Below are 25,420 nucleotides of genomic sequence, written 5' to 3'. Positions count from 1 at the left end.
TCAGGTTTCCTAACTAAATTCAAACACATGATTGTGTTAACTAATAAAACACTAATCGTGTTATATTTTCTAAGAATAATTAAATTCAATACAGCTATGTGTTTCAATTTAATTATAGAACCTAATATATTGAATCTAAGTTTCTAAAATACGATACATAAGTTTTGTGAAAATAAAGAAGCTAAAATTTTAATTGAAAAGAGAAAATAAATTAATGATCCTCCTGCCACATCCAATTCTGCATTTGGTTGATTTGTCAACTTTTGATGGGAATAATATTACTTCCACTTGGGTCCTCCATTATCACTATTTATTTTTATCATGCACCAATCACAGAATGAAACATTAGTTTTAGTGTAAAACTAGGTGTTCCTAAACTTATTGAAAAATAAGAATATGGTGCCAATTTGATTTTTGAATTCTTTAACCTTCATTATTCTGAACTTCCAAAAATAATCCTATTATCTAAATGAAAGTATTTAACAATAAGATAAAGACAAATTGCTTAAAAAAATAATAAGACAAATTAAGACTACAAAGATAAATTAAGAAATTTAAAATTCAATTTAATCAAGGTTAGAAATTAGAATCCATATTTTATCCTTAAACTATAAGGATTTGCTTACTTGTAGGCTCTTGACGCCCTGTAAGGTCACTACCATTGCCGCATATTAAGTAAATATTACACAAACTTCACTAACACATACAAATACGATCTACTCCTCGAAATATGTAAGGCAGTTATTTGCATTAATGCGATTGCAGTATTTGTGGCTGTACAAGCAACTGACTGTTTAAAAGTTTCTGCAAGTTCAACTACAGGCTTCAAGAGGTGGCAAAACGTTAAGGAAGATAAATATTACACAATACGATCCTAGTTATGTAACGAGTCCTCGACATGGAAGTGGGATGTGAGCTCTCACATTTGTCTCTATCCTCTCTTGTGCTTCTCCTCCAGGCCATTGAACTCTGATTGAATTCATCCACATTGTCCTTGGTACCCTTGAAACTGGTTCTCCAAATTGTAGAGGTATCTATTACCAAGATTGGTGCCTGACGATGAACCATGCCAATTTCCCATATCACCAGGTGGGTGCAAGCCTGTATGGTCCCAAAAAAAACCACAGTTCTCAATAAGATAATTCTGGGCATTTTTTCCTTCCAAACACATCTCTGGTTGCTCCTTGAATATGTGGCCATGCTCTTGAGCTATTGCTTTGTGTCTTGCAGTCCAATCACGATGACTCCAAAGATAGAGTGGCGGTGGCTTCAAATTCCAGTCCTCCAATGTCTTGTCATGAACATCAACAGATCCAGGTAGGTAAAATGACTGAAAAGAGGACAAAAAAGTAAATGAGCCATTTTGGAAGTTCACTTTACATCTAATATGATCTATATCAGGATAAACAGATGTAGCTTCTTGTTGATTTACCTTGCCTGAGAGTACCTCATGGTCCTCCCAAATTAAGTCATATGCAGCATTATTCTTGTCAAGTCTGGTAAACAGCAAACAAAAGAAAGAGAGATTTCAGCTCTTGCTTTGCTTAGCAATGAGAGAAAGCAGAAGAGTGTATGAGGCCCTTAAGCATGAGTCCCGAGTCAACCCCAAAGTCCCATTGTAGCTTAGACACTTAAGAAGCCAGAATCCAACTCCTTCCCTAACAATATTGGACGTCTAATTAAATGTGGCTCACCTCAGAACTCCCACATAACTAAATACTTAATAAAGCCATCATCAACTCCCTTCTTGCAATGTGAGTATTTTCTTTCTACTAAAATAATCGAGGGGAAAAAACAGGTCAATTAAAGAAGCTTAAAATCCAAGCCCTCCCCAAAACTCATGCTAATTTTACCTCTTGCTTTGGTTTGAAACATTAAGAGAATAAGATTATAAATAACTACAAGCAATTACCGTCTGGTTTCCTTTGGAACAATAAGAATTAGGAGCTTTGGTTTAAACTCCAAGGCCTTGTTAATAAACTTGTTAGCAAGAGATGCTTTGATCCCAAAAGGGGGATTCAGCCCCATGATCTGCCCACAAAGAAAACAAAAGAAGAAGTACATGAAACCTGTACACGAGTTAAGAAATATATTAAACAACTTACTTTTTGCCAAGATTTTTGCCTCTTACCAGTTGGGAACCATTGGGTAATTCTTCTGGATTGACACTCATCCAGTCTCTCTTCTCAAAACTGAAATCATTCTGCAAAAGAAGGATCCTTATGTAACTAATATCAGGAAAGAATAAGGGATCGGCAGAGGAGAGAAAACAGAGAATTCCTATCTATCACTAAAATCATTGGGTTCAAGTTAAGTTTTTAAGTATTTTATTTTATTTTTTTTTTTTGTGGGACAGAAGATTTCAAAAAAAATTATATTCTTTTTAAACACAAAAAATTCAGGCTATTTTTTTTTTTTTGAAGAGTCAAAAAGTATGTAATATTCAATAGAATAACAAGATTTAAAGGAACTTATTTTCTTGTCATACCAGACAAAATAGGAGGTTTACCCAAAAGCTTAACTAAACATAGTCTTTATTTCAACTTCTTGGGCATAACATGTAGTCCTATATATAATAGAACCATATTCTGCACTTCTTTCACGGCAAAAGGGTGTTTTATTCAATGAAAAGTAAAGAAAATACGAATCAGATGAAAAACCTAGCACCCAAATCATAGTAGCAAGTTTTTTACAATATCAAAATTATAAAAATGGTATGAATACAAAATAGTTAATAAAAACATCAATTTTGGTATGTATTTCATTGTTAACCATCCCCTTGTGAATTATAAAACAACATTTACCCGCATTAAAAGGATCAATACCTTTTATTCAATAAAGATACTTATTGACACGTATTTTGCAGTAAAAATTATTTCCATGGAATATACACAATCATTGAAAGCAAATTAAGTTTGCCATAAGCTTGGAGAAGTACTCATATTTTACAAAAACACCAATTATTTTACAAACTGAGGTTGCTGTGTACAAAGATGCAGACACAAAGACCTGCTAATGAAATATAATTCTTTTATCCCATATTGTTGATCTTGTTTAGAAAACCAACTTTTTAAGAAACATCATTTAATGCATTGTCTATTAGATAAAAATGAAGAAGTTTTCAAAGCTACCCTCCTTAATCTTAACTCAAATAAAACAAGTAAAAAAAAAGTTTTTGACTTTTCAAATAAAGTGATAAATTAGAAATGTTATTAGTAGTGTTCATTGATTTATTAAAGGATATTGTATTTTGGGAAATCCCAAAATAGTATAGTGGACTAATAATATCGGACAAAAGAAGTATTAAGCAAAAAGTATAACTAGTTCTCAACAAGTTAACAGATATCTATATCTTTCCTTCCTCTTCAACCTTGAGTTAAGTATCAAGCTTTATACTCTATATACTGAAATTTCAACCATAAAGGGGCTCTGTTTGTGTTGTCAGGCTAGCAGCCTTGCTTTCTGTTGTTTGTGGTTGACTGCTGGCAGGAGTTGACATTATGTCTGGGATTTGGGAGATCTGGATTTCTGTTGTCCCAGGGTGCGTATATAGATGCTGGTTTTAGCATTTGTTGTTAGGTGGGTAGGGGTTTATGTGTATCTGGGGGTTGTTTGTGGCTGCTGTGTCAATCTGGTGTATGTAGCTTGGCTGCTTGTGTCTTTGTGTTGTTTGAGCTGTAATTGTTCGAGCTGTAATTGTTCCATTTTTTATTAATAAGATTTAATTATTCATTAAAAAAAAGAAAAAGAAAAAGGGAGAAGCTGAGTAAAAGTGTAGCCCTAGCATTCCTAAACTTGTTCCCCAGATGCCAAATGGCTATGCTAACTGCACAAAATTGTGCCATCTCAAGGTTATATAAAATAATTAATACTAACACCAAACCTAAAATCACATTATTAACTTAGGGATTTCTAATCATTTTAATTAATAATTAAACTTAGATATGATGAACCTTTTGAGCAACCACATTCCACATCTACCAAATACTAACAAAATATGAAACAGTTTCACAGAAACACAACCAAAAAATAATGTAAACTACAACTTTCATATAAGCAAGATAGAAACATGAAAAACAATGCAACAACAGAAGAGACCAAACCTAATAAACAGTATTAAAAAAAGAAAAAAAGAGAAGTTAGAAATTACTTGCAAAGTTGCTTCAAACTGCATTGAAGGCAACCCGAAGTGAAGTGTACATAAATGACAAATCCATTTATATGTTACTTGTATAATTTTAAATTTTCAAATTCTGGAAAAAATTTAGCTACAAACTGATTAGGAGGAACTAGGTGGCATTCTCTTAAATAGACAGGGTCCTTATCAAGTGAATGTCACATGACATTGTTACAGACCAAGTTTCATGTTGACAGACATTCCCATTTCTCTTTCTTTGTCATTTCCCCTCTGCCAACTCCTTCTCATCACTCCACCATTCCCACCCCAGCAACCTTTTCTCTACTGTGTGAGTGCCAGTGGTACAAAGACTGCGATTTTGGCGCCAATAATGCCATCAGCGTTTGAGAGATGCTTCGCTAAGAGGAAGGTGTTGAAGAAAATACCAGTTTCGACTATTATGCGTGTGTTTGGCATTGATGAAAGTTGTCAGCTTATTTTTTATACTATTTATGAGTTTCACTGTACTTTTTAGTACTATTCATAGATCTCACTATATTATTTCAGCTAACCTTTAGCTTTATCTATAATACTTTCAGTAAAAAGTTTTCAAATTCAGCAAAATAAGCGAATTCTACTGTACTTTCAACACTTTTTCTTCCTTTTGGATTCTAAAAGGAACAATTTTTATCTTTATGGTGCTCGTTGACACAACTCAAAAACAACACATTTCTTTGGTACATGGTGCTTAGAAAATACAGTCCCCCCCCCCCCCCCCCCCTCTCTCTTTCTCACTCTATCTCTCTCTATGCAACAACAAAGGTAAAACCCATTTCCTTCTTTCCAATTACAATCTTTGCTCTAGTTGCAACCTTCTGATACTCTTTGCACCTCGAACAAAACCCCATTTCACATAATTTGAATATTTTTTTTTTTTTTTATAGGCATGAATTTTCTTTATTTCTTTTTCTAATTTTTCTTTTGCAGATTGACATGGCCTCCATTGTTGCTAACTTGCCTCCCCCATTGCTGTACCATGGTAGAGCTGCTAATCTCTTCGACCCCTTTGTCTTGGCAAAGCTCCTCTCAAATGCTGACGAAATCATTGGCAGCAAAATCCCAGTCCTTGTACCATTGGACCACACAATAGAGAAAAGGTGGGTAGGGGTGGGGGTTGGAATGGCAGAGTGATGAGAGGGGGTTGGGGGAGAGGAAACTACAAAGAAAGAGAAGAGGGGATTGGGGCTAAAAGAGAACGGCATTTTACATAATACCTGGTCCGTTAAATTACTTAACAATGTTATGTGATGTTCACATGACAAGGACACTTGCCTATTTAAAAGAATGCAACCTAGCAGTTAGGAGGAATTTCCTACTTTCAGTCTGCTTTACGGAAGTCACTGGCTTTCAGTTTGCTTTACAAAAAGAGAGATTTAAAGAAAAGAACTATCATGCAATGCCTATAGTACGATACAATCTATATAATTGGTTCCTTTATAAACATTTTAGTAGTAATTCAGAAAGAAATGAAAATATAATTTTATTACAAGAAATAAGAAAATCTAATTTTAGAGAAAAATAAACAAATAGAATGAATTAGCAAAGTATGTTCTGATGGTAATTTTACTCTACAATGATGATGGAAAATGTATGGCAAACATTTTATAATTAGCATTTTCTGAAAAAGCACATCAACAAATTTCTCAATGAAAAAAAAAATCATTAGATGCTACACAGAAATTCAAGTAATGTATAGAACTGTAATAATTCAAACTACTACCATTCAGACCCTACAAGCAAGATAAAATAACTACATTTTGCCTATTTGATCTGCAAGTATATAGATTACAAACGAGTCTTAGATTTATGCTCCCTTTAAAAGTCAATATACCATCAATTTATATTGTTATAAAATGTATGAACGTAGAATTCAAGGAAAACATAAACAAACTTTAGCACTGGCATAAACAATGCTTTTTTGTAACACATTGTTTATATTTAACTATATTTTTCCATTTAAATTTCATATATATTTCTTGAAATGAAAATCAATTGAATCTAACCAGATTCATACCAATAAAATTAAAAATGAAAGAAAAAGGCCATGCATAGCACAGGATATAGGCTAGTACCATTATAAAAGTCAAAATCTACCTTCGCTTGGAAAAGATCATAATTTTTAAATGTGCACCCCTTCCCAGTCTTTTCAAGCTTTTCTTTCATGAGACAACTGAAATCATTAGAACCACAGCAGAAGTCGACAATCTGTTCAAGGAGTAAATGGAATTTTCCAGTAGTTAAAAGCACCAACAACAAACAGACAAAAAAATTTCGAAGTTTCAATTTCATACTCTTATTCAAAAGAATTATAAGAATTGCAGCAGCATCATAATTGCTTTGACTCTAATTATCTATCTGCAATAGATTCTTCCACAATCTGAGAAGCTTTAATCTATATTTTATGCAAAGAAGTGACTCAAGTGAGAAGTATCTTAGCCTCATACAATTCTCCTCTTTCTAGTTCATGAATGCAGAGTCAAAGCACAGAGCGTGTAAGTCCAAAGTGAGTGATTTTCCTTCACAATAAGATACAATTAAGGACCAAAATAGGCTATGTATGAACTCCATATGCCAATCCAAGAATATGTCCCGTCATGCTTGTTTCCTAATGATATTGTTTTAGTTGAGAATATATTTGCTGAGTATGTTCACTTAAAATTAATAAAATTTTCTGCAATGACATTTGTGGCTTCATTAGAATAATCATTATTGATCTCCATCACATGAAATAGCATCTACACAGGGACAGAGCAGAAGCACTGCCACTCAAGTAAGCAATGCCTCCCCCATGTCACCTTAGCTGTCAACAGCAAAACCTGTCAGTCTCATCCTGATTGCATCCATCAAGTAATACAAACCAAATTAATGCAAAATAATTACTATTTTTGTATCTTTTTTTTGCTACACAGTTCAAACTTCAAACCTAAGAGTCAACCTGATGAAGAATCAGATATGTTGTTTACTACTGAGAAGGAAGACTTCCCACTGGTTGATGAGAAAGATCAACTCAGAGAGCAACAAATCAGAAGGTATACATGATGTGAAAATTGAGCTTGACGCATCTACTATCAATCAACCTTCCACGATGCTTAAAGTGACAAAGCTTAATGATGTGAAAAAGATTGATACAATGATACTTTTTGAGACTCAAGACATGGTTGTATCTTTTGCAACATTGATTCCAATTTATTGTTGCATCATTTTGGTTAGGATTGTCCATCCACCCATGAAAACCGATCCACCAGCTCAGCCCAGTCCGACCCAGTCTATTCTTGCCAGTTTCGAGATGAACAGCGGTTGGTGGTGGATTAAGCTCTTCAAGAACCAATGAATACGGTTTGGGTGTCAGTTTTCACAGATTGAAATCCAATTAAACTGACCCATCCAACGGAGACATAAGGTGTGGTTACAGCAGGCGAACTTCGCCTGTCACCCTTCATCGTCCATCATCGTTGGCCTCAACTGAATCCCACCAACACACGTGGAAGACCAAGTGGTCAAGATCGAAGTTATTCTCGGTTGATGAAAGTTACTGATATTCTTCACCCAACAAGGTGGGAACAAGTTTCGGTTTGATCCCCAAACCAATTCAACTAGACCCATGGACAGACCTAGTAGTGGTTTTGTCTTGTGTCAAACCCTTTGAATCCAAACCCTACATATGACAATTAAATCCTAATCATCTAATTTCATTAAAAATCATAAGCTAATCAAATGACCTTTAAATTTTTTTTTTTTAACAGTACCTTTCAAAATAATAAACAAAACATACCATAGACAAATAAAATACTAGTCTTTAGATAGCAAACGGGCTGACAAAATGGACTAATGGGTATTCCTTTCTTTGGACTTAAATTCTCCAACATTAACAACAAGATGATCGGGATTGTTTCCATATTTCAAAGTCACACTATAAAGCTCCTGATAAATGCATAACTTCCAGTTTTCCACATTAGTTTAAAAATATTTTTTTTGAAAATGAATAGAGATAGAGTAAGGTTATAAACACATGGAGCATTCTTAAAATTCTTCCCTAGTCCTTTTGGTTGGACTAAGCAAAAAGAGTTATAATGATTAAATGGAAAAATAAATGGTAATAGGAAGAGAATCATAAGTTAACAACTTTTGAGCTTCGACCTACTACATTCTCAGAAAGCAATAAGGAAAACAATCTGCAGTGGTATGAATCAAGGTTATTACATACACCATATTCCCTAAAATTACAAGATGCATAACCAAATCCAAGAAAAGGAAAAGGAAAAGAATTGTCTTACCATATCACCGTTTTGCACGTAATAATGGAGCCTATTAACAATCTGCAGAATGAAAACTCATTCTATGAGCTTTGCCCAGTCATTGATCAGCTAGATCCAAGTAGACCAGACACAAAACCAAACTACAAGAAAAACTTAAATCAAATAAACCATCAGTAGAATTTACCTCCTTAAGCTTGTTCACTTTTGTGAAATGGCGACCGAAAGATGTATAGCGCGTGCCATAGAGAAAAGGTGCAAGATAGACACTGAGCTTTCTCTACAGAATGTGAACAAGTAATTTGGATAGTTTAGTATGATTTAAATTTCCTTTAATCCCTCCCTTCTTATAAGTAAAATTGTTTTTAATCACTCTCTCCCAAAGTGATTCAGTCATAGTTGACAAGTGAAATGATTTACTACACAAATCTAATTTTTGACCACATTTTCTTGAAATATCAGACCTTAATGTCAGTGGGGAAAAGGAAATAAAGAAGAAAATGATAATTTTTTTCCTTTCAAGAAGAGTTGTAGCACAAAAATAAATTCAACCCATGAATCATAATGACAGAGGAAAGACTACAAGCTTGACCACTTGAAATCAATCATTTGCCATCAAAGTATATTACACAATAAAAAGAGATTCACCATTTAGAGCATTTCAACAAGAATAATATGTGAAACAGAACTAAGGAGCCAAGTACACCTCAGAGGCATAAATCTCATCAGTAATATCATTAAGATTTTGGTAGAACTGGCTTCAACCTTCCATTTGAAAATCTGCCAGAGAATCTCTGGTTCACAAACAGCTTTTGCATCTTCAATGCTGCAACCCTCTTCTAACCTCTGTAAGGCTGTTTGAATAGCCTGCAGGTAAACTTGAAGGATTTAAAAGAAGAAAAAAAAAAAAAAAAAAAGGCCACCTATAGAGATGCACAATTACAAAGTTTAGTCAAATAATTTCAACATTGGCAGAAAAATTTGACAGACAATCAGTTGGAAATACCTTAACAGAGCACTCCACTTTTCCTTGTGTGATACTCTTGTCCGATAGAGATCCATAGTATGCATCTGCACCCTGGACTTTCTGCCTTCTGATGAATTCTTCATTATTTAATGAAGTGGTGGAATTTTTCATTAGAGCCAAAATTCTGTAAATTGAAAAGTAAAATCAGTATTATCAAATCCATATATTATGTACTGAAACTTCAAATTTCAGATTTTTCCTCTCACACAAAGCTGCACTAGGCCTGTAATTTTGAAAAGAGGAAGAAAGCAAGTAAAAAATTACTGATTTTTCGTTTCAGCATTCAATACGAACTCTGAACTGTTTGATTTTATCATCACAGACTCCTCCAAAATTGTGTTCTTGATTTTCCCACTAGACAATTTCTGCTTCTTGGACCTTAATGGATACAATTCCAAATCAATCAAAGATTTATTGTTCTTTGTAGAGGACTTGCTTCCAACCGCAGTGAAAGACTTGCAAGGGATAGACCTAATATTTTCCTTTACAGATTTTCCAACCAAGTCAATTGTATTCTTTTTTTTCAAGGAATCAAAATCCTGCCTAAAACATCTTTTCTCAATCTTTTTGGTAGAATCTCCACCTTCGACACTGTTGCACATCTTTTTGACCCGATTCGGCAACTTTAATTTAATTTTTCCTGCACTTAAATTGTCACAAACCATTCCTTTTCTTGAAGCCACGGCCTTCTTTTTACTTGATAGCTTCTCTCCTTCATGTTGTCTCTTTATTCCTTTAGCATCAGGAAACTTTAAGTGGTCTCTAAGTGGAGTCCCAAGTTCTTTATTGATCTCATGATCCCTGTTCAAAATATTTGGCAATCCAATGTCATTTAATGAACAATGTATATACATTCTAAAAAACATGAATGAGATTACATATACTTGACTTCTTACAAGCAATATATCAGAATTCGATTTGGAAGCAGGCCATCCCAAGCCCTTTGTAAAATATCTTCGTCATTATTATATTCAAAACCAATCCTCCTGAATCGAGGGCAAACCATATATCAGAAATTTTCCACAGAATGATACTTTCAAAACCTACTTTAAATATGAAAAAAGAATTACAGAGTACCAGGGCAAGCATTTCCTGTGATATGCCTTGGGGCAACGCCGACACAAGGCAAACTGCAACTCATGAACATTCTTATTTTCACCTTGCTTACAAACAAAACATTTGTGAGCAGGGCAAGTAAATGATTCTCCTGCAGCTATTTTTTTCTGAAGTTTTAGTGCTTGCATGTCCTGGTGTGGATGGAGCAGTTTAGCAACACATTCTGGGTGATAGAAATGGCCACAAGTTGCAGAAACACAGGGGAAGACCTTGAATGTGACAGAAAAAGTTTTGAGTTGCAGATATACACATGTAACCTAACCAAAAAGAGTGAAACACACCTAAAATCTAAGATTGCAACTTGAATAAATGAAAAAGTACTATGGGATGATCAACTGAGGTAGCCATATATCTACAAATGACTGAAAGCAATTAAGAAAATATAACAAATAAGGGTTTTTGCTAAATCCATGTGATAACAAATTAAGTTATAAACTACTGCTATAATTACCCTTTCTATGTACATAATGACTTCCAGAATTCATCATTCGCCCTGCCATCACACTCAGTATTCAGATAGGTCAGGGTAGTAAGCTAATCCTTATTGCAACTTAGTGAAGGATGTTAAAATATCATAATCTCACTAGGTTCAGATTTGGTACCATAAAACATACGTGCGCGGGGGGGGGGGGGGGGGGGGGAAGAACTGAGAAATACCGAACAGTTTCTTCAAATGGCTCCAAATTAAAACCATGTAGTCACAAACACATTCACCATGAGGGTTCCATATAAATTTTAGTACCAATGTTGTGGCCAAATTCTTGATGCACAATTTTTGGGAAGTGGTATTAGACTCATCATTTAACAATTCAAATGATCATTTTTAAAGCTTGAACAAGAATATATATATATATATATATATTTATATGTCAAATTGTGAAGTGATTATGATTATCAGAATAGTATACCTCTGCTGGCTTTGCATCAGAAGATTTATCAGAAAATCCCAATTTGCCACAAACAAAGCATTGATGTTGCTGATACTTGCAATTTCTACACAAAAATATTGGCATTGCCTGCACAAAACCAAATACTGATTAAAGGAGAAAATAACTAGATTTCAGAGCAAAACGAGCAAATAGAGAGAATACACACACAAAATGAAAGCAAAGAAGTCAGTACCTTGACTTGAGCATCAGTATAGCCAAGAGTCTCACAGAAGAAGTCCTCAGCCCCAGAACCTATGTTTGCATGAAAGGATCTCAAGCACTTTCCTTCACAACTGTATCAAATGCAAATTGAAATTGAAATCAACAAAGTAAATTAGTCTACCAAAAAAGGGATTATTCAACAAAATAATCCTTAAGGAAACACTACCTTTAAATTAAAATAAAAAAATTGCATTCATTGTGTAAAAGAAAACCATTAATTAAATGAAGTCATAAAGAGAGCATACCATAGGATTTCACCACCATTGTCACAAATTGAACAAACATAATCATAGAGATAAAGTTCATTATCTTCTTCACCAAACACTTTATCATACTCCTCTTCATCATCCGAATATACTATAAAATTCAACTTCTTCCTTTTTTGAGCATCCTGTTAAACCAAACAAGGACACCTTGAACAAAAAGAAAGATTTTGCAACATAATGTGTAAGCAAGAGACTAATCAGATAGTTCTGACCTCATGAAACGCATTACTTTTCCTAGGCTTCTCCAAAAGAGTAAGCAAATACTGTCCAAAAGATTAATAATATATAACTTAGAGAAGCTAGTAACAGTAATAACATATAAAATGAGTACAACAGTATTCCATAGTACATATTCTTGATTCTCTTTCTTTTCAAATGTAATCAGTGGCAGAGGGAGGGGGGCCAGGGGACAGATGCCCCTCCCCCTCTATTTTAGTGTTAAAATTCATAATTTTGAGCCAATTTTTGGTAATGCCCCCCTTCAATTTATTTATTTATTTTAGAAGTATAAACGCTCTTTAATGTATTATTGTCTTCTTTTTTAATTTAATAATGACTTTTTTGTCATATATAAATCATATAATTTTAGGAGCATTTAAAGCATTGGTTTATAAAATAAAAGATTAAATCTCTTTAATAAAAGTTCTTTTTTTTTTTCCAAAGACAAATTCATTTTCATTTGCACTTAGGGAGTTAGGGAAATAGGAATACAATGATACATTTAAGAAACATTTCTGGCTCCACCACTGAATGTAAGTATTTGTAATTCTATAAAACAACAGTTATCTCTTCAATAAGCAAATACAGACTTTCACACTAAACAACAACAGAGATAGATGCAAGAAGTAATAACCTTAGATTTTACTAAAGGTTCATCTCTTTTAGCAGCTTCAGTGATCAATTGTACGTGATCCAATAGATCATTCTCAGAAGGTTCAACCTCAAATGAGCTGCAAAACACACAGGTGATCACAAAAACGAGCAAAACAGCACTTAGGATATCATATATATAATATAAGAAAATCAAACCTAAATGTTTTCTTCAAGTGGTTCCATAGAGATTTAGCTGATGCCTCTGGATTCTTTTTAACAAAATGAAGCCAGTGAACAGTCACTAAAATTGTCCTGATTGTGTTCTCGAAAGCCTTCCTTGGCTTTTGAAGTGTTATCCAGCTTTTCTCCTTGGAAAGCACACAAATTTCAGGCCGCACATAGGAAAGTTGAAATTTCCATGCTATGACGCACTTGTAGATTCTCTGAAGCCCATCATCACCATCCCCACGTAAGAAAACTTGTGTTTCCAAGTCACCAAAGAAATCACCCTCGCTCCATTGTAGTGGCAAAACAGACAATGAAACGGGATTTCCCATGTGATCGATAAAATCATAGTTTGTGACAAACTCTGCCACAATCTCACTCTCTTCATCGGATGCCATTGAATTTCCACACCAAGACTGTACAATCGAGCAATAAATATATTTTGGTACACTCTAAAACCCCATTCCCTTCTCTTTTCCTACACTTTCTCGTCAACCAAACAAAGCATTTCACACACCAAAAAAAAAAAAGGTAATGACAACAACAACAACAACAATAATAATAATAAATAATTAAATTAAATTTTTTTTTTTTTAAAAAAAACGTAACTAGAACTCTAAAAATTTGGTTTCCTTTGTTTTAGACTACTACTACTACAAGAAGTATAATAATAGAGTTAACAGTGCGAGAGAACCCTAGACTGTGCACAAATGGAAGAAGATGATGAAAAAGAAGAAGAAGAAGAGGGACACGGCATTGGCATGTGATGTGTGTGTGTGTGTGTGTGTGTGTGTGTGTGTGTGAGAGTGAGAGTGAAAGTGAGAGAGAAGTGCGTACGAATAACTTGAATAACCGTCTTTTTATCCATTTATGGTAACCGGCTTTATTAATATCAGCTACTTGTTTGTCCTTTTATGGGGAATGCCTACTGTCACATATGTTTACCCTTTTGCCTTTTGCTATTCTTCAAAATTCAAACAACTACCCCTTACTTTACTTGTAAACATTTTGCTATTTAATTATTTTTTTTGGATAAACTACATATTTGGTCTCTATCTTTTACAACATATTTTAATTTGGTTCTTAATCTTTTAATGTCGTGTCAATTTAGTCACTGTTGTTATATTTTGGATGAAAATTGATCACATGTTAAAAGGCCAAAATAAAATTTTATTGTATTGTCACGTCAATGAAAGCTAATTTTTTATTTTAGCCATTAGACGCGTCATCAATTTTCATCTAAAAATTAACAGTAAGGATTAAATTGACACGGTACTGAAATGTTAAGAACCAATTTGACACAATTAAAAGGTTAGGGACCAAATTAAAATATGGTGTATAGGATAGGGATCAAATACGTAGTTTACCCTTATTTTTTTTTATTAAAAAAAAACACTTACAATTTCTAACCTTTTATTTTATTAAATAAAAAACTTTAACACTTTGCTAAACTATTATTATAAAGGCAGTATTTTATTAAAGTGTTACTAATAAGAAATAGTACTTATTTTCATAATTGAATCTAAATAATTCAATTAATGATCAATATTTATTAACCGATCCCTTTTGATACAATTATATTTGTTAATAATTTTTTATATAATTATTACGAGTGTCGTGGGTTGTGATCCTTTTTGTGCCTTTCGGCTCCTCTTGACAAGCAGGCAAGATGCACATATCTCCCTATCACAATTTGAGCTCATTATCGGAATGAACCCAAGAGTACGTTGATGCCTCTAAGATATAAGCATTAAAGAAGTCATCGCTTGGTTATAGGTCCAAATATCATTTTATTAACTACAGAAGGAGGGTCTTCACATTAGATTAAGTTTAGAGTCAGGGCCTTTCTCAACAACAAAAAAAGGAAAAAAAAATCAGAGTTAGGGTAGGATAACGAGAAGAGGTTAGGCACCTTGAACCGCTTAGCCGTAATTAACCCTTATTTATATTACCGAATTACTTTAATAGAGTTTACTAAGCAAGCCCTTACACATGCACTAACACCCCAACCCTAGAATTTATTTAAGATTAGAAGTCACAAAAAAAATGAAAGCAATGGAATAAATGAAGCTGACAAAAGAAGCATAGAGAATAATAAATCATCCAGACATTTAGGTCACTCAAGCATGTGAGGGTCAAGTGAGTTTATGAACATTTGAGGCAATTACATGTAAACATATGAATCAATAAGCGTGTAAGCATGTGCACCAATCAACTTGTAGCTTGCAGGTCAATTGACATGTAGACATATGGGTCAATCAATAGGTGAGTGTCACTCAATTGACATGTATGAGTAATTGTATTAGCTTGTGCAAAAATTCATGTCTATTGTAGGTAAGTATGTCACTCAATTGATCTACTTTTTCTATTTTACACAACAATTTCTCAAAAACACTCACATCAGATTATTTATTCTACATTCTATTTTATTTGAATAATCATTTTTCATTATTTGTTTGTTATTATCCTCAGAGAGAGAGAGAGAGAGAGAGAGAGAGAGAGAGAGAGAGAGAGAGAGAGAGAGAGAGAGAGAGAGAGAGAGAGAGAGAGAGAGAGAGAGAGAGAGAGAATTTGATGAGACAAGAGGCAAGAGAAAAAAAAAAAGAGGATAAAATAATGATATACAAAGTTAGAGCATTCGCATCAACTCGCACAAAAATTCATATCTATTTTAACACAATAATCTACTTTTTTCTAATTTACATACTCACTTTTAAAACAATTCACATTAAATTTTCTATTTTACACTACATTTCATTAAAATATAAATTTTTCTTAATTTTTTTTAATTGTTCTCTTTCTTCCCATATAATAACCATTACCCATTCTCTTCCTTCATTCTCAAGATATGTAAAGAAATAATAAAAAACTAAATGCAAAATAAATAGTGTCAGTATAAATTTACACAGCTATTACAGCAAAATTGTAAATTTACACAATTAACTCATTGATGTAGGTCATCAATAGGAACTCTAATCGTGTATATTTACATGGTTAATTTAGTAATTTTACAAATTTACATATCTTGAACTTGATTGATGTGGGTGATTTTGTGGCTTGAATGTGTAAAATTGAGCCATTTTTCTATTTTGCATTGTCTTATGCAAATGCTCTAAGCACGTGACAATTATCCAAGTGTTGTCAATTTTTCAAGCATATGAAAACTAACCAGGCATGCAACTATTAATTAAACACGTGATAATTGATCAAGCATTTAACAATTACATGAAGCACGTTATGATTAATTAAACATGTGAGCATCAATGCGAGCGAGCATGTGATAGTCAATCACATGACAATCAATTAAGCGTGCTATAAAAAGAAAGAATTGATCATGGGAATTTAAATTAATCCTAGACATGTAAGTAATCCCCATTAGCCATGTGATCTCTCTTACTAGAGAAAGCATTTGATTCGGAAAGTCTAAGCACTTAAAGGTTAGGGCCCATTTGGTAAGAGTATTTAAACATAGTTTTTTGTTTTACAAACCATAAAATGGTGGGCCCCGTACTTGAATATATTGTTTGGCTAATGTTCTCTAAATACAAATTTTAGAAAATTGTATCTTATTTTTCTTGTTCAAACCATAATTTTGAAAATAGCTGAGAGGGTGTTTTCAAAATACAAAAAACATTCTTAATGGAATAGTTGTAAATAAAATAAAAACAGTTGTACATTACACCAACCAAGGCATGTGAAAGTGCTAACGTGGCTGGATCCAGACCCTACACATGGACTAGCAATGAGGAAAGGAAGGGAAGCGTTGACTGAAGAAGAGGATCTTTGGCTCATGCCAATGGCATGATCACCTTGGGGAAGAGTGAGATTTGCACCTGACATGGACACCCAACACTTGCACAAAAGGGAGATAGCAACCCCCTATGGTCAGATGCTATAGGACACCCTTTATTGGCTTATTTTGTGCTAGACCACTATTGAGGACACGTGTATCACTCTTAGCCTCTGGAATGTCCTTTTCCTTGTCTATGGCTTGCTCCCCATGTAGTAGCAGAGCCGCCCTCCATTCCACTACCCTGATATTGACATGTTTTCTCTCTCCTCCAACCATAGTATGGTATAATATCTGTATTAGGGTTTGAAATGGGCAAATAAAGGTTTGACACCTATCTTAATGTACCTCATAACATTCCTCGTACTAAAAGAGGGACATGTCGCTGAGCAATTAGGGCAAAAACCAAGAGAAACAAAGAGAAAGAGGCAAAAAGTTTGGGTAGGAAAGTAAGGTAGAGAAAAAGGCTTTCTTTGGGAATAACATCACCACAAATCTCTCTCTCTTTCTTCTTCTTCTTCTTTTTTTTTTTTTTTTTGTTGATAAAATCTCTTTTCTTACCCCTTACAAACAACAGGTCTAAATTTTCTTTAAAAAGAGGACACATCATTCATAAGGCAAAATTATTTAAATTAACTTTTGTCAAGTGTCTGTCATATGTGTTCACATATCATTCAACATCATGCAAAAAAATGGTATATTGGTCATTAGAGTCTAGAAGACCAGACTTTGTTTGGGTGGAATGGGTGCCTAACACCTTTCCATTCCGTAACCTTGCCCCCAAGCTTAGGATTTTTGGATAGGTAGATTAGTGTTTTGTCCTTTTAATTTTGGTAGATTGTAACTAGGACCAAAGTTTTGTATTCTTTTGCATAGATTGTAACTAGGACCTAAAGCCTTGTAAGGTTAATTTACCAAATTTTTTCTTTTCTTTATTCAATTAATGACAATGAAGTATTTTGATCATGCAACGTGTATTTATTTTTTCTTATTTATTTGTATAAAAAAATAAGTGGCAACTCCCCACCACTTACCCAAAAAGAGAGATGCCCTTAAAAGCACCTAAATCTCTTTTTTGAGAGCACCCAAATTTTCCTAGTCTCTCACAATTGCCATGGATTTAAACCATCGGCTTTGATTATAGATTTGAATTTCATTGATAAAATAGCATTGCCATGGACTTGAATTATGGGCTTTTGAAATATTGCTAAGGATAAGTAGGTTTGGGCTTTAAAAAGAATGGGGTGTGTGCGTTGGGCTTATAGGGCCGGTTTTGGGCTTATTATAATAATGATAATAAAATTGGATAAGATATGACATTTTGGACTTCTGTGATGGTTTATATTGTGGTCCAATTTAGATAATGAGATAGGAAATATTTGTGTGCCAATGAGATAAGAAATATTCATGGAGACCCAAAATAATTTATAGGTGAAATTTTGGTACTTTTGGTGAATAAATAAATGTGATTAAATAGGATTGGGGAACATGGCATGAATGAAAAAATTGTACCTCAACAGGCATAAAAAAAGAAAAAAGAAAAAGGTTTAGAAATCTTACATGCATGCACTAGCATTCCTAAGCACTCAAAGCAAGAAAGCCTCTCTAAAGCAAGATTCGTGAATAGGAAGTTGGTAGCCTGAGATCAGGACTATTTCTTTGCCCAAAGGTTCCCCCATTTACCCCATAGTTCTTGCAAATGTTGAGGTATGAGCTCATATTTATAGAAAAATGTGGGATCATCTTGATGTTGCGTAATTGTTTCCTTTCTTCACTTTCACAAAAATTCCCACTTTTTCCCATTTATTCTACTTATGGCAACCTATCTTCAAGTCTTTGGTAAGAGGTCTTCTCGATGTTTGATTCGAATGATTCCAATGTTGTTGGGAAGATTGTGTACTCTACTTTCAAACAGGTCTAGCCTTATGTCATATGGATCGTCAGTGAGAAAGTTATGCATCTCAAAAGTTGGTTGGTTGGAAAGGTTCACTTGGGCTTAAGAATATTTGTATTTCCACAAGCGATTACCACAAATTCGAACCTCTGGTGAACAAACTAGGAGTACCATGTCATAGAGAAAGTCATTTACTTCACGACAAGTTAGGTTTTCGAATCCATATTTCATGGTATGGAGCAAATATGCGTGCGAACATCGCTCCAGAATCACCTATTTTGCCCAAAATCCAAGTTGCAATATATGCTAAATGTTTTTTGGCCATTTTTGCACTGTTTCTGTGATATCTCACTAGTTCATGGTCTGATTTTAGTCCAATCTCAAAAAGTAATAAAGTTAATTGGTTTAGGAGTTTGGGCTTGTCAATTGTTGAAAATGTGATATTGTGATAATTTTATTAAACAAGCAATAAAATACATGTACATGGGAAAATTTGTTGGGTAGTAAACTAGATGTAATCACCAAATGCAATCCAACCCAAGTGACTTCATATCCCAATAGTGCATATTGGTTAGGGACCTAAGCATTGAAACAAGAGAAGTTTCAGATCTGACCAAATCCGAATCAAATCTAGACCAGGACTCCTTCTAGTACGATTGTTCATTGGTGTAGTTGGCTTTTAGAGAGATTTTCTCAGCACGCCAATCTTATCAACTTGGTTGTTCATTACTTGCAGCATGTTGGGGAAGAGGAAAGGGGGGAGAGGGGGGGGGGGGGGGGTAACATATTTACATAGATCGATAGTGGGGATGTTTATTTGAGTGGTGGTTGTTGGATGTCTGAGCCACTATTTTTGGTTTGTTCGGCTCAATTGGGTTGTTGCTTGAAGCTTTGAAGTTTGAATAGCCCTAATAGCCATTCATTTTTTCCCTCCTTAGATCCATTCATCATCAATACTTATGCCTCATATTTTATTTTTTTAATGGTTATTATTATTATTATTTATTATTCTTCTTTTCCTATCTAATGACCTAGTAAATCTCATATATGTTCTTAGTCAATGTATCCTTAGTAGTGTTCTTGAGGCAAAGTATAAAATCTTCCAAATTTTTTTACAAATATCACTTTTAGCTCTTGATTTCTTTATGTTTTTTTTTTTTGTTTTTTTTTTTTTAATGTTTGTTTCTCATTTTTAACCATGAAAGTGATGAGATGAATAACGATTGCAGAATCAACCTCAAGTGAATGAAGACACTCTTATCAAACCACGGATAAATAATAAGAAATCAGCCTAACCTCATGTGGTTAATAAATAAATAATTATCTCATAAAAATATATTTCATTTATTTTTTAAAAAAGGGTTGCTACTTGGGACTTTAGACAACAGGTGGTACCGTACAAGGATAATAATACACATTTCTAGTTTCTGTAGCCTGCAGTCTGTACCCATATAAAAGCAAAACCCAAATCTCCCTCCACGGCTCCACCCGCTCAAAAATGTCCCCAACCGGCCATAACACCAATCTCCCAAACCCGAACTCATGGATCATCGACACAGACCTGGACGGGATCGACCTGGACCCATCAGACTTCGGGTCCTCCATACCCCTCAAGAAGGTCCCAAACGGCGACGTTTTCGAAGCATCACGAGCCGGAGACGTGGACCGCCTCAAGTACTTGTTGGAGTCCGGCGTGAACGTCAACGCTCGGGACCAGTGGGACTCGGTGGCGCTCTACTACGCTTGCTTGGCGGGTCACCTCGACGCCGCGAGGATGTTGCTTGAGAGTGGTGCCATATGTTCAGAGCACACTTTTGATGGCGATAGGTGTCACTATGCAGCGCTGAACTTGAAGGTTAGGAAGCTTTTGAAGGCATTTGAAGCTAGGCCACCGCCTCTGGGTCCATTGCAGGGTGCTTTGAGAGACACTTTCTTGGCTTGTGCTGGCAACAGGGAATACTCGGACCATCCTGATTATGGTATGTTTGGCTAATTGGTGATGTGGGTTTTCATGTTTTGGGAGATAACGGTAATGGGGTTGTTTCAATTTTTATGGACATTGTTGTTTGTGACTGCTCGTTTTTTTTTTTTTCTGAAAATATACTAGGTTTACTGAGTGGGTTTTTTTTTTCTTCATATGATTGTGGGTTAGTTTCAATTTCGGGAATGCTACTTTTTTGTAAATTTTGTGGCCCAATGTTGAATTTACTCAATTGGGACTTGTGAGGTGGGGTAATGGGTTGGTTCAATTTTATGAACATTGTTGTCTGTGAGTTCTGGTTGGCTGAAATATACTTGTTTTACTGATGGGTTTCGTTAAATAGGATCCTGGGTTAGTTTAAATTTTAGGAATGTTACTGTTTGTAAATTTTGTAGCTCAATGTTGAATTTATTGAATTGGTGGTGTGGGTTGACCGGTTTCTCTCAATTTGGTTGGTTGGTTGGTTGGTTTTTTTTTTTAAATAAAAAAAATTATAAATCTATGGTACATGTATTAGTATTGTTAATATTATTTTATAAAAAGCTGAAATGTTACATTTCCTGAATTGGCCATGTGAAATCTACAAGTGGTGTGGGGATTATGAGTTAGATACAGTTTGTGGGTACAAATCCTGGGTTGTTGTACATTGTTTAATTGTGGTGTTAATGGCTAAAATTTATGCGAGTAGAGGTAGTAGTAGAAAGTAATTTCATTTTGGGTTGAGTGAGTAAATGGGGGAATAAAGGATGATTATGAAGAATGTTGTCTCGTTTGATTTTTTGGAATGAATTTATTTTGTGGGTGAATGGTTCATATGGGTATTTTGGTGTATTTGAGTGTGGGACTGATGCCTGACGGAGCTGGTTCTAGTTTTTGGGGGCAAACTCATCGGGACAGATCTTGTGAGATTATGATGGCTGCTCTTAAGGAAGAGTGGAGATAATATTGGAAAATTAAATTTGTCGGGTGTTATTTGTGTTGTACATGTTGATTTTGAATAAGTACATGATATTACAAATTCGGAAGATTGGATGAATAAGAAAAAAGATTGGTTGATTGATTTATTGATATTTTGCTGTAAAATTGGGTAACATAAGGCAAAATAATTCTATTTTAATGTGTGAAAAGTAAATTTGTTGATTTAGTTGCTTCATCAGCGTTGACACCTACCAGCTCAATGGCATTACATATTTTTTCTTCCAAGAATAATATGCATATTAATTCAACATTCAACATGTGATATGGTTGGCTAGGTGTGTCATCCAATGGGGGATCCAGTTCCTACCACTTCCCACCAGATGTGGTATTTTTTGTGCAAGGTAGTCCTATTGAAGCTCACAGAGTTATATTAAGTGCTCGGTCACCATTTTTTAAGAGGAAGTTTGAAACTGATTGGAAAGACCGCAAGGAAGTAAGATTTGCAAGGGAAAAGTTATCTTATACTGCTCTTTACAGCCTTATCCACTTCTTTTATTCTGATAGACTAGAGATTGCAGTAGATGACATGGAGGATCTTGTGAGAATATGCAAAGTATGCAAATGTGAATCATTACAAAGGATTCTTGAGAAAGAATTGATTCACCAGAAATTTGCGGAATACAAAGCACTGAGAGACTTAGATAATTCTCAGAAACGGTTCATTTTACAGGGCTTGTCCCTTCCTGAAGAAGATCGACTTCCTGCAGCATTGCATCAAATCCTTCAAATTTCCCTTGCCAATTCCACCAGGGAACACAACCAAGACAACAACGTTGAGGAATTATCATATAATGTTGGTGCAATGCAGATCAATGATGTTGTTGATGATCTTGCAGATGTTTGTGTAAGAGTTGATAAAAATATTTTTCGTTGCCATCAAGTAGTTTTAGCATCAAGGTCAGAATACTTTAGAGCAAGATTGTCTCGAATGAAGGATTTTTATGAAGGAAAAGATGCATTACCTGTTGATACACTTCCATTTCTTGACGAACATGATTTGAGGACAGAAGCATTTGAGAAGATGATTGAGTATATGTAAGTCAATTCTCATTACTATAGAATAGTGAGATTAGGTCAGAACATTCAGAGGAAATTATGCAGCAAAGATTTTGTTGTTACAATAACCCAAGGTTCATTCCCTATTCAGAATGTTTCTTGCACTTTTGTTGTCCATTTTTTATGTGATCAATTATTTAATATAAGCAAAGAAGACTGCAAGTAAACCATTGATTATGATTGAGACCATTTAACATGATTGCATGTGATCACCATTTCAGTACCAGCATTAGTTGTCATGTGTTTTATTTTAATCCTTTGGTTGATTCAGGTACACTGATGGCTTGAAGGATATAGACCCGGATCAGGTATAAAATGTATCAATCAAAACTACTTTTAGCAAAAATATTTTCTTTTGCTGGTTATAATACTCTTGTTAATTGAGCAGGCAGAGGAAATGTTTGATGCTGCTTCTAGATACTTGTTATTTCCTCTTAAGCGAGCTGTAGCTGATGTACTATTGCCACACCTGGAAATGGCCTCACCTGCAGAATTGTGCCATTGGTTGATATTATCGGACATGTACATCTTTGGTTATCTCTTTTCTCTTCCTAATATATCTTGATCAGTAGCTATAGTAATGTGTGCACTGAGGATGTCTTATATATCTATATCAGGGACTTGGAAAGGGAGTACATAACTGAATCATTATATTCTTACCAAGTGCCACATATTTGGCCCATTACACACCTGTATAACAGTTTGTGAGCTCTTGGATGAGGCACTTGCTGAGTGAACTGTTCTGTCTTTCCTTCCTGACAAGTTAATTGCTGCTTTGTTAATCCTCTCTGTATTAATTGTTAACTACTATCATTACACTTATTAGCATTAGACCTTTAGAGGTTCAGCTTTTCATCTGAAACTGTAGGATACTATTCTAATTCTGACATTAGCAACAAGCAGTTTTTTGGCCTCCACATTGAATTCGTAACTTCCAGTGAGAATCCTTATTAGGCTATCCAATAAAGACCCATATTAAGTATCTGGGAGTGTGTAATACCTCTTTCAACTGTTCTTAATAGAAATATCATCATCATTTATACATTTTGAACTGCACAACATGATCTGGAGGAACAAGAAAAAATAAAATAAAAATTCTCTCTTATTTTGACATTTTTTGACAAGAAACTTTAAAGTTCCCCACAGGTGATTTGCTGAATATGTTTTCCTTTACAGTGCTTCTGATCCTACCTCAATGTACTTATAGTGGATATAATCATATTTTTGCTCCCCACCTATTTGGTAGTTAACTATGTCAATCTGGAGTAAATTCATAGGAAGGAAGCCAGATAATTTGACAATAAGCTGGAACCGTTTCAAATTATAGCTGCATAGATGGTTAGAAATGAAATTAAGTCACTAATGGGTAAATCATTTAATACCTTATCAGCCTTGAACTTAATTGTGGTTTTAATAATGTTGAGTGATTTGCATGTTTAGGTATGGTGTTTTCAAGATACGGGAGTACTGTCTAGACACGATAGCCTGTAATTTTGAGACTTTTGCTGATACACCAGAATTCCGAGCAATGCTGTTGACAGTCCCACCACCATCTGGGGATTCCTCACTTCGCACCACTGTTCCAAGTGCTCCAGGAGCTGTAGTCAATACAGACCAAGCAAATCTTCTTGATGATTTACGAGAGAAGTGGCTTGAAGCTGAAGCTGCTGAGCTTGACAAGAGAGATGAGAGTGCTTTACTCTTTGACAAGCGCCTTGAGATGCTTGTGCTTGTTGCTGAACGAGAAAAATCTGATGGAGCTCCTGCTGATGATATTCATGATGGTTTTAGATCACCTGTATCCCCTCCTACCTCTTTCCCCATGCCAAGCAAACAAGAAGAGTGAGTGTAGGTTCATAGACAATTTTTTTTAATGATGTATAAATAAAACATTTTTTTGGTTGTAGTGGACAATAAATTGAAATGACTCAAGAGTACTTTAGTTGGGTTTTTTTTTTGTAACTTTAGTTACTCAAGCATCCATGAATTTTATTTCTTAGGTTTATTATTTATTTTGAATTATGGTGTAATTGGTTACAGTTAATGATCTAATGAAATACTTGTTGGATGGAATAATACTTGTTAATCTGAGCCGTTTTATCTGATGTCTTTGTGTTAGATAAAGAGAAACCAATCTCAATTCTCATATATTTCCCCTGTTTGGTTCTGAATCATGGTGGAAAAATGTATTTCAAGCAAAAAGAAAGATTCATGGTAATCTATAGGCATTTGCTCACAATGATATGGTCTTGTTATCATATTAATTGCTGGCGGGCATTTGTTATGTCCCTCTTTGAATCTTTAGACCAAACCAACCCCCCATTCTTCCCCATGCACGCCAGTCAGATGACGCTAAGGGGCCAAGACTAAGAGAGACGTTGCCTTTGCACTATTGATATCATTAAATTGTTTGGCCATGGCATAATTAAGAATGATCTTCTATATGATATGATTTTGTTTTCCTATAAAACAAAAGAGATCTGTATGTGTATGATGTTTCAATTGGGAGATAAAGGTGCCCAGAGCACAACGCTTCTAGTTGAAAACAAAATATGTAAAACTAGCATCAGAGTGCTCTCTGCTCTTCGTACTCCATTTCCCTCCTAAAGATGGTAGATAGGCAATTTTACACTTCGTTTACAAAATTTTAAAAAGTAGTAGATTTTTATTATATAAGTAGGTTGAGGCTCTGA

At 34.6% G+C, this 25,420-nt stretch overlaps 2 protein-coding genes and 1 long non-coding RNA gene across 4 annotated transcripts; 2 read left to right on the top strand and 1 right to left on the bottom strand.

Annotated features, from left to right (window-relative positions):
- The first annotated feature begins 577 nt into the window (after positions 1-577).
- On the top strand, positions 578-1,099 carry LOC126695233 (uncharacterized). Its single transcript, XR_007645999.1, has 2 exons — positions 578-800; positions 959-1,099. It is a non-coding gene; the product is annotated as an uncharacterized LOC126695233 (long non-coding RNA).
- On the bottom strand, positions 730-13,840 carry LOC126695232 (protein ENHANCED DOWNY MILDEW 2-like). 2 transcript variants are annotated; one of them, XM_050391906.1, is made up of 18 exons: positions 13,020-13,840; positions 12,844-12,940; positions 12,203-12,253; positions 11,970-12,115; positions 11,696-11,795; positions 11,482-11,589; positions 10,535-10,782; positions 10,354-10,443; positions 9,722-10,258; positions 9,437-9,581; positions 9,196-9,297; positions 8,618-8,710; positions 8,452-8,493; positions 6,272-6,382; positions 2,132-2,203; positions 1,913-2,031; positions 1,433-1,496; positions 730-1,330 (listed from the first exon to the last, which is right to left on the bottom strand). In XM_050391906.1, exons 1-18 carry the CDS (start codon positions 13,424-13,426, stop codon positions 980-982), a joined length of 2,883 nt encoding a protein of 960 aa, XP_050247863.1. In that variant the 5' UTR covers positions 13,427-13,840; the 3' UTR covers positions 730-979. The 2 variants fall into 2 exon arrangements, with proteins under 2 accessions (XP_050247863.1, XP_050247864.1); XM_050391907.1 differs by lacking the exon at positions 12,203-12,253.
- A 6,273-nt stretch (positions 13,841-20,113) lies between these two features.
- LOC126695231 (BTB/POZ domain-containing protein At2g04740) lies at positions 20,114-24,803 on the top strand. Its single transcript, XM_050391905.1, has 5 exons — positions 20,114-20,691; positions 21,947-22,706; positions 22,999-23,035; positions 23,116-23,249; positions 24,168-24,803. The coding sequence occupies exons 1-5, from the start codon at positions 20,211-20,213 to the stop codon at positions 24,571-24,573; spliced, it is 1,818 nt and encodes a 605-aa protein (XP_050247862.1). The 5' UTR covers positions 20,114-20,210; the 3' UTR covers positions 24,574-24,803.
- The last annotated feature ends 617 nt before the right edge of the window (positions 24,804-25,420 follow it).

The sequence above is a fragment of the Quercus robur genome, chromosome 8 (genome assembly GCF_932294415.1).
Source record: "Quercus robur chromosome 8, dhQueRobu3.1, whole genome shotgun sequence".
Lineage (NCBI taxonomy): Eukaryota > Viridiplantae > Streptophyta > Magnoliopsida > Fagales > Fagaceae > Quercus > Quercus robur.
Note: the sequence above shows the minus strand (reverse complement) of the source record. Positions and strands in the feature narration are given on the sequence as shown.

Bases quoted from the DNA above. Each gene is read 5' to 3' on its own strand.
- LOC126695231 (XM_050391905.1), top strand. From the start codon at position 20,211: ATGTCCCCAACCGGCCATAACACCAATCTCCCAAACCCGAACTCATGG. The intron at 20,692-21,946 runs GTATGTTTGGCT...ATGGTTGGCTAG, and splicing joins CTCGGACCATCCTGATTATG to GTGTGTCATCCAATGGGGGA. The intron at 22,707-22,998 runs GTAAGTCAATTC...TGGTTGATTCAG, and splicing joins GAGAAGATGATTGAGTATAT to GTACACTGATGGCTTGAAGG.
- LOC126695232 (XM_050391906.1), bottom strand. From the start codon at position 13,426: ATGGCATCCGATGAAGAGAGTGAGATTGTGGCAGAGTTTGTCACAAAC. The intron at 12,116-12,202 runs GTCAGAACTATC...TTGGTTTAACAG, and splicing joins AAAGTAATGCGTTTCATGAG to GATGCTCAAAAAAGGAAGAA. The intron at 10,259-10,353 runs GTAAGAAGTCAA...TATTTTGAACAG, and splicing joins CGAATTCTGATATATTGCTT to GGATCATGAGATCAATAAAG.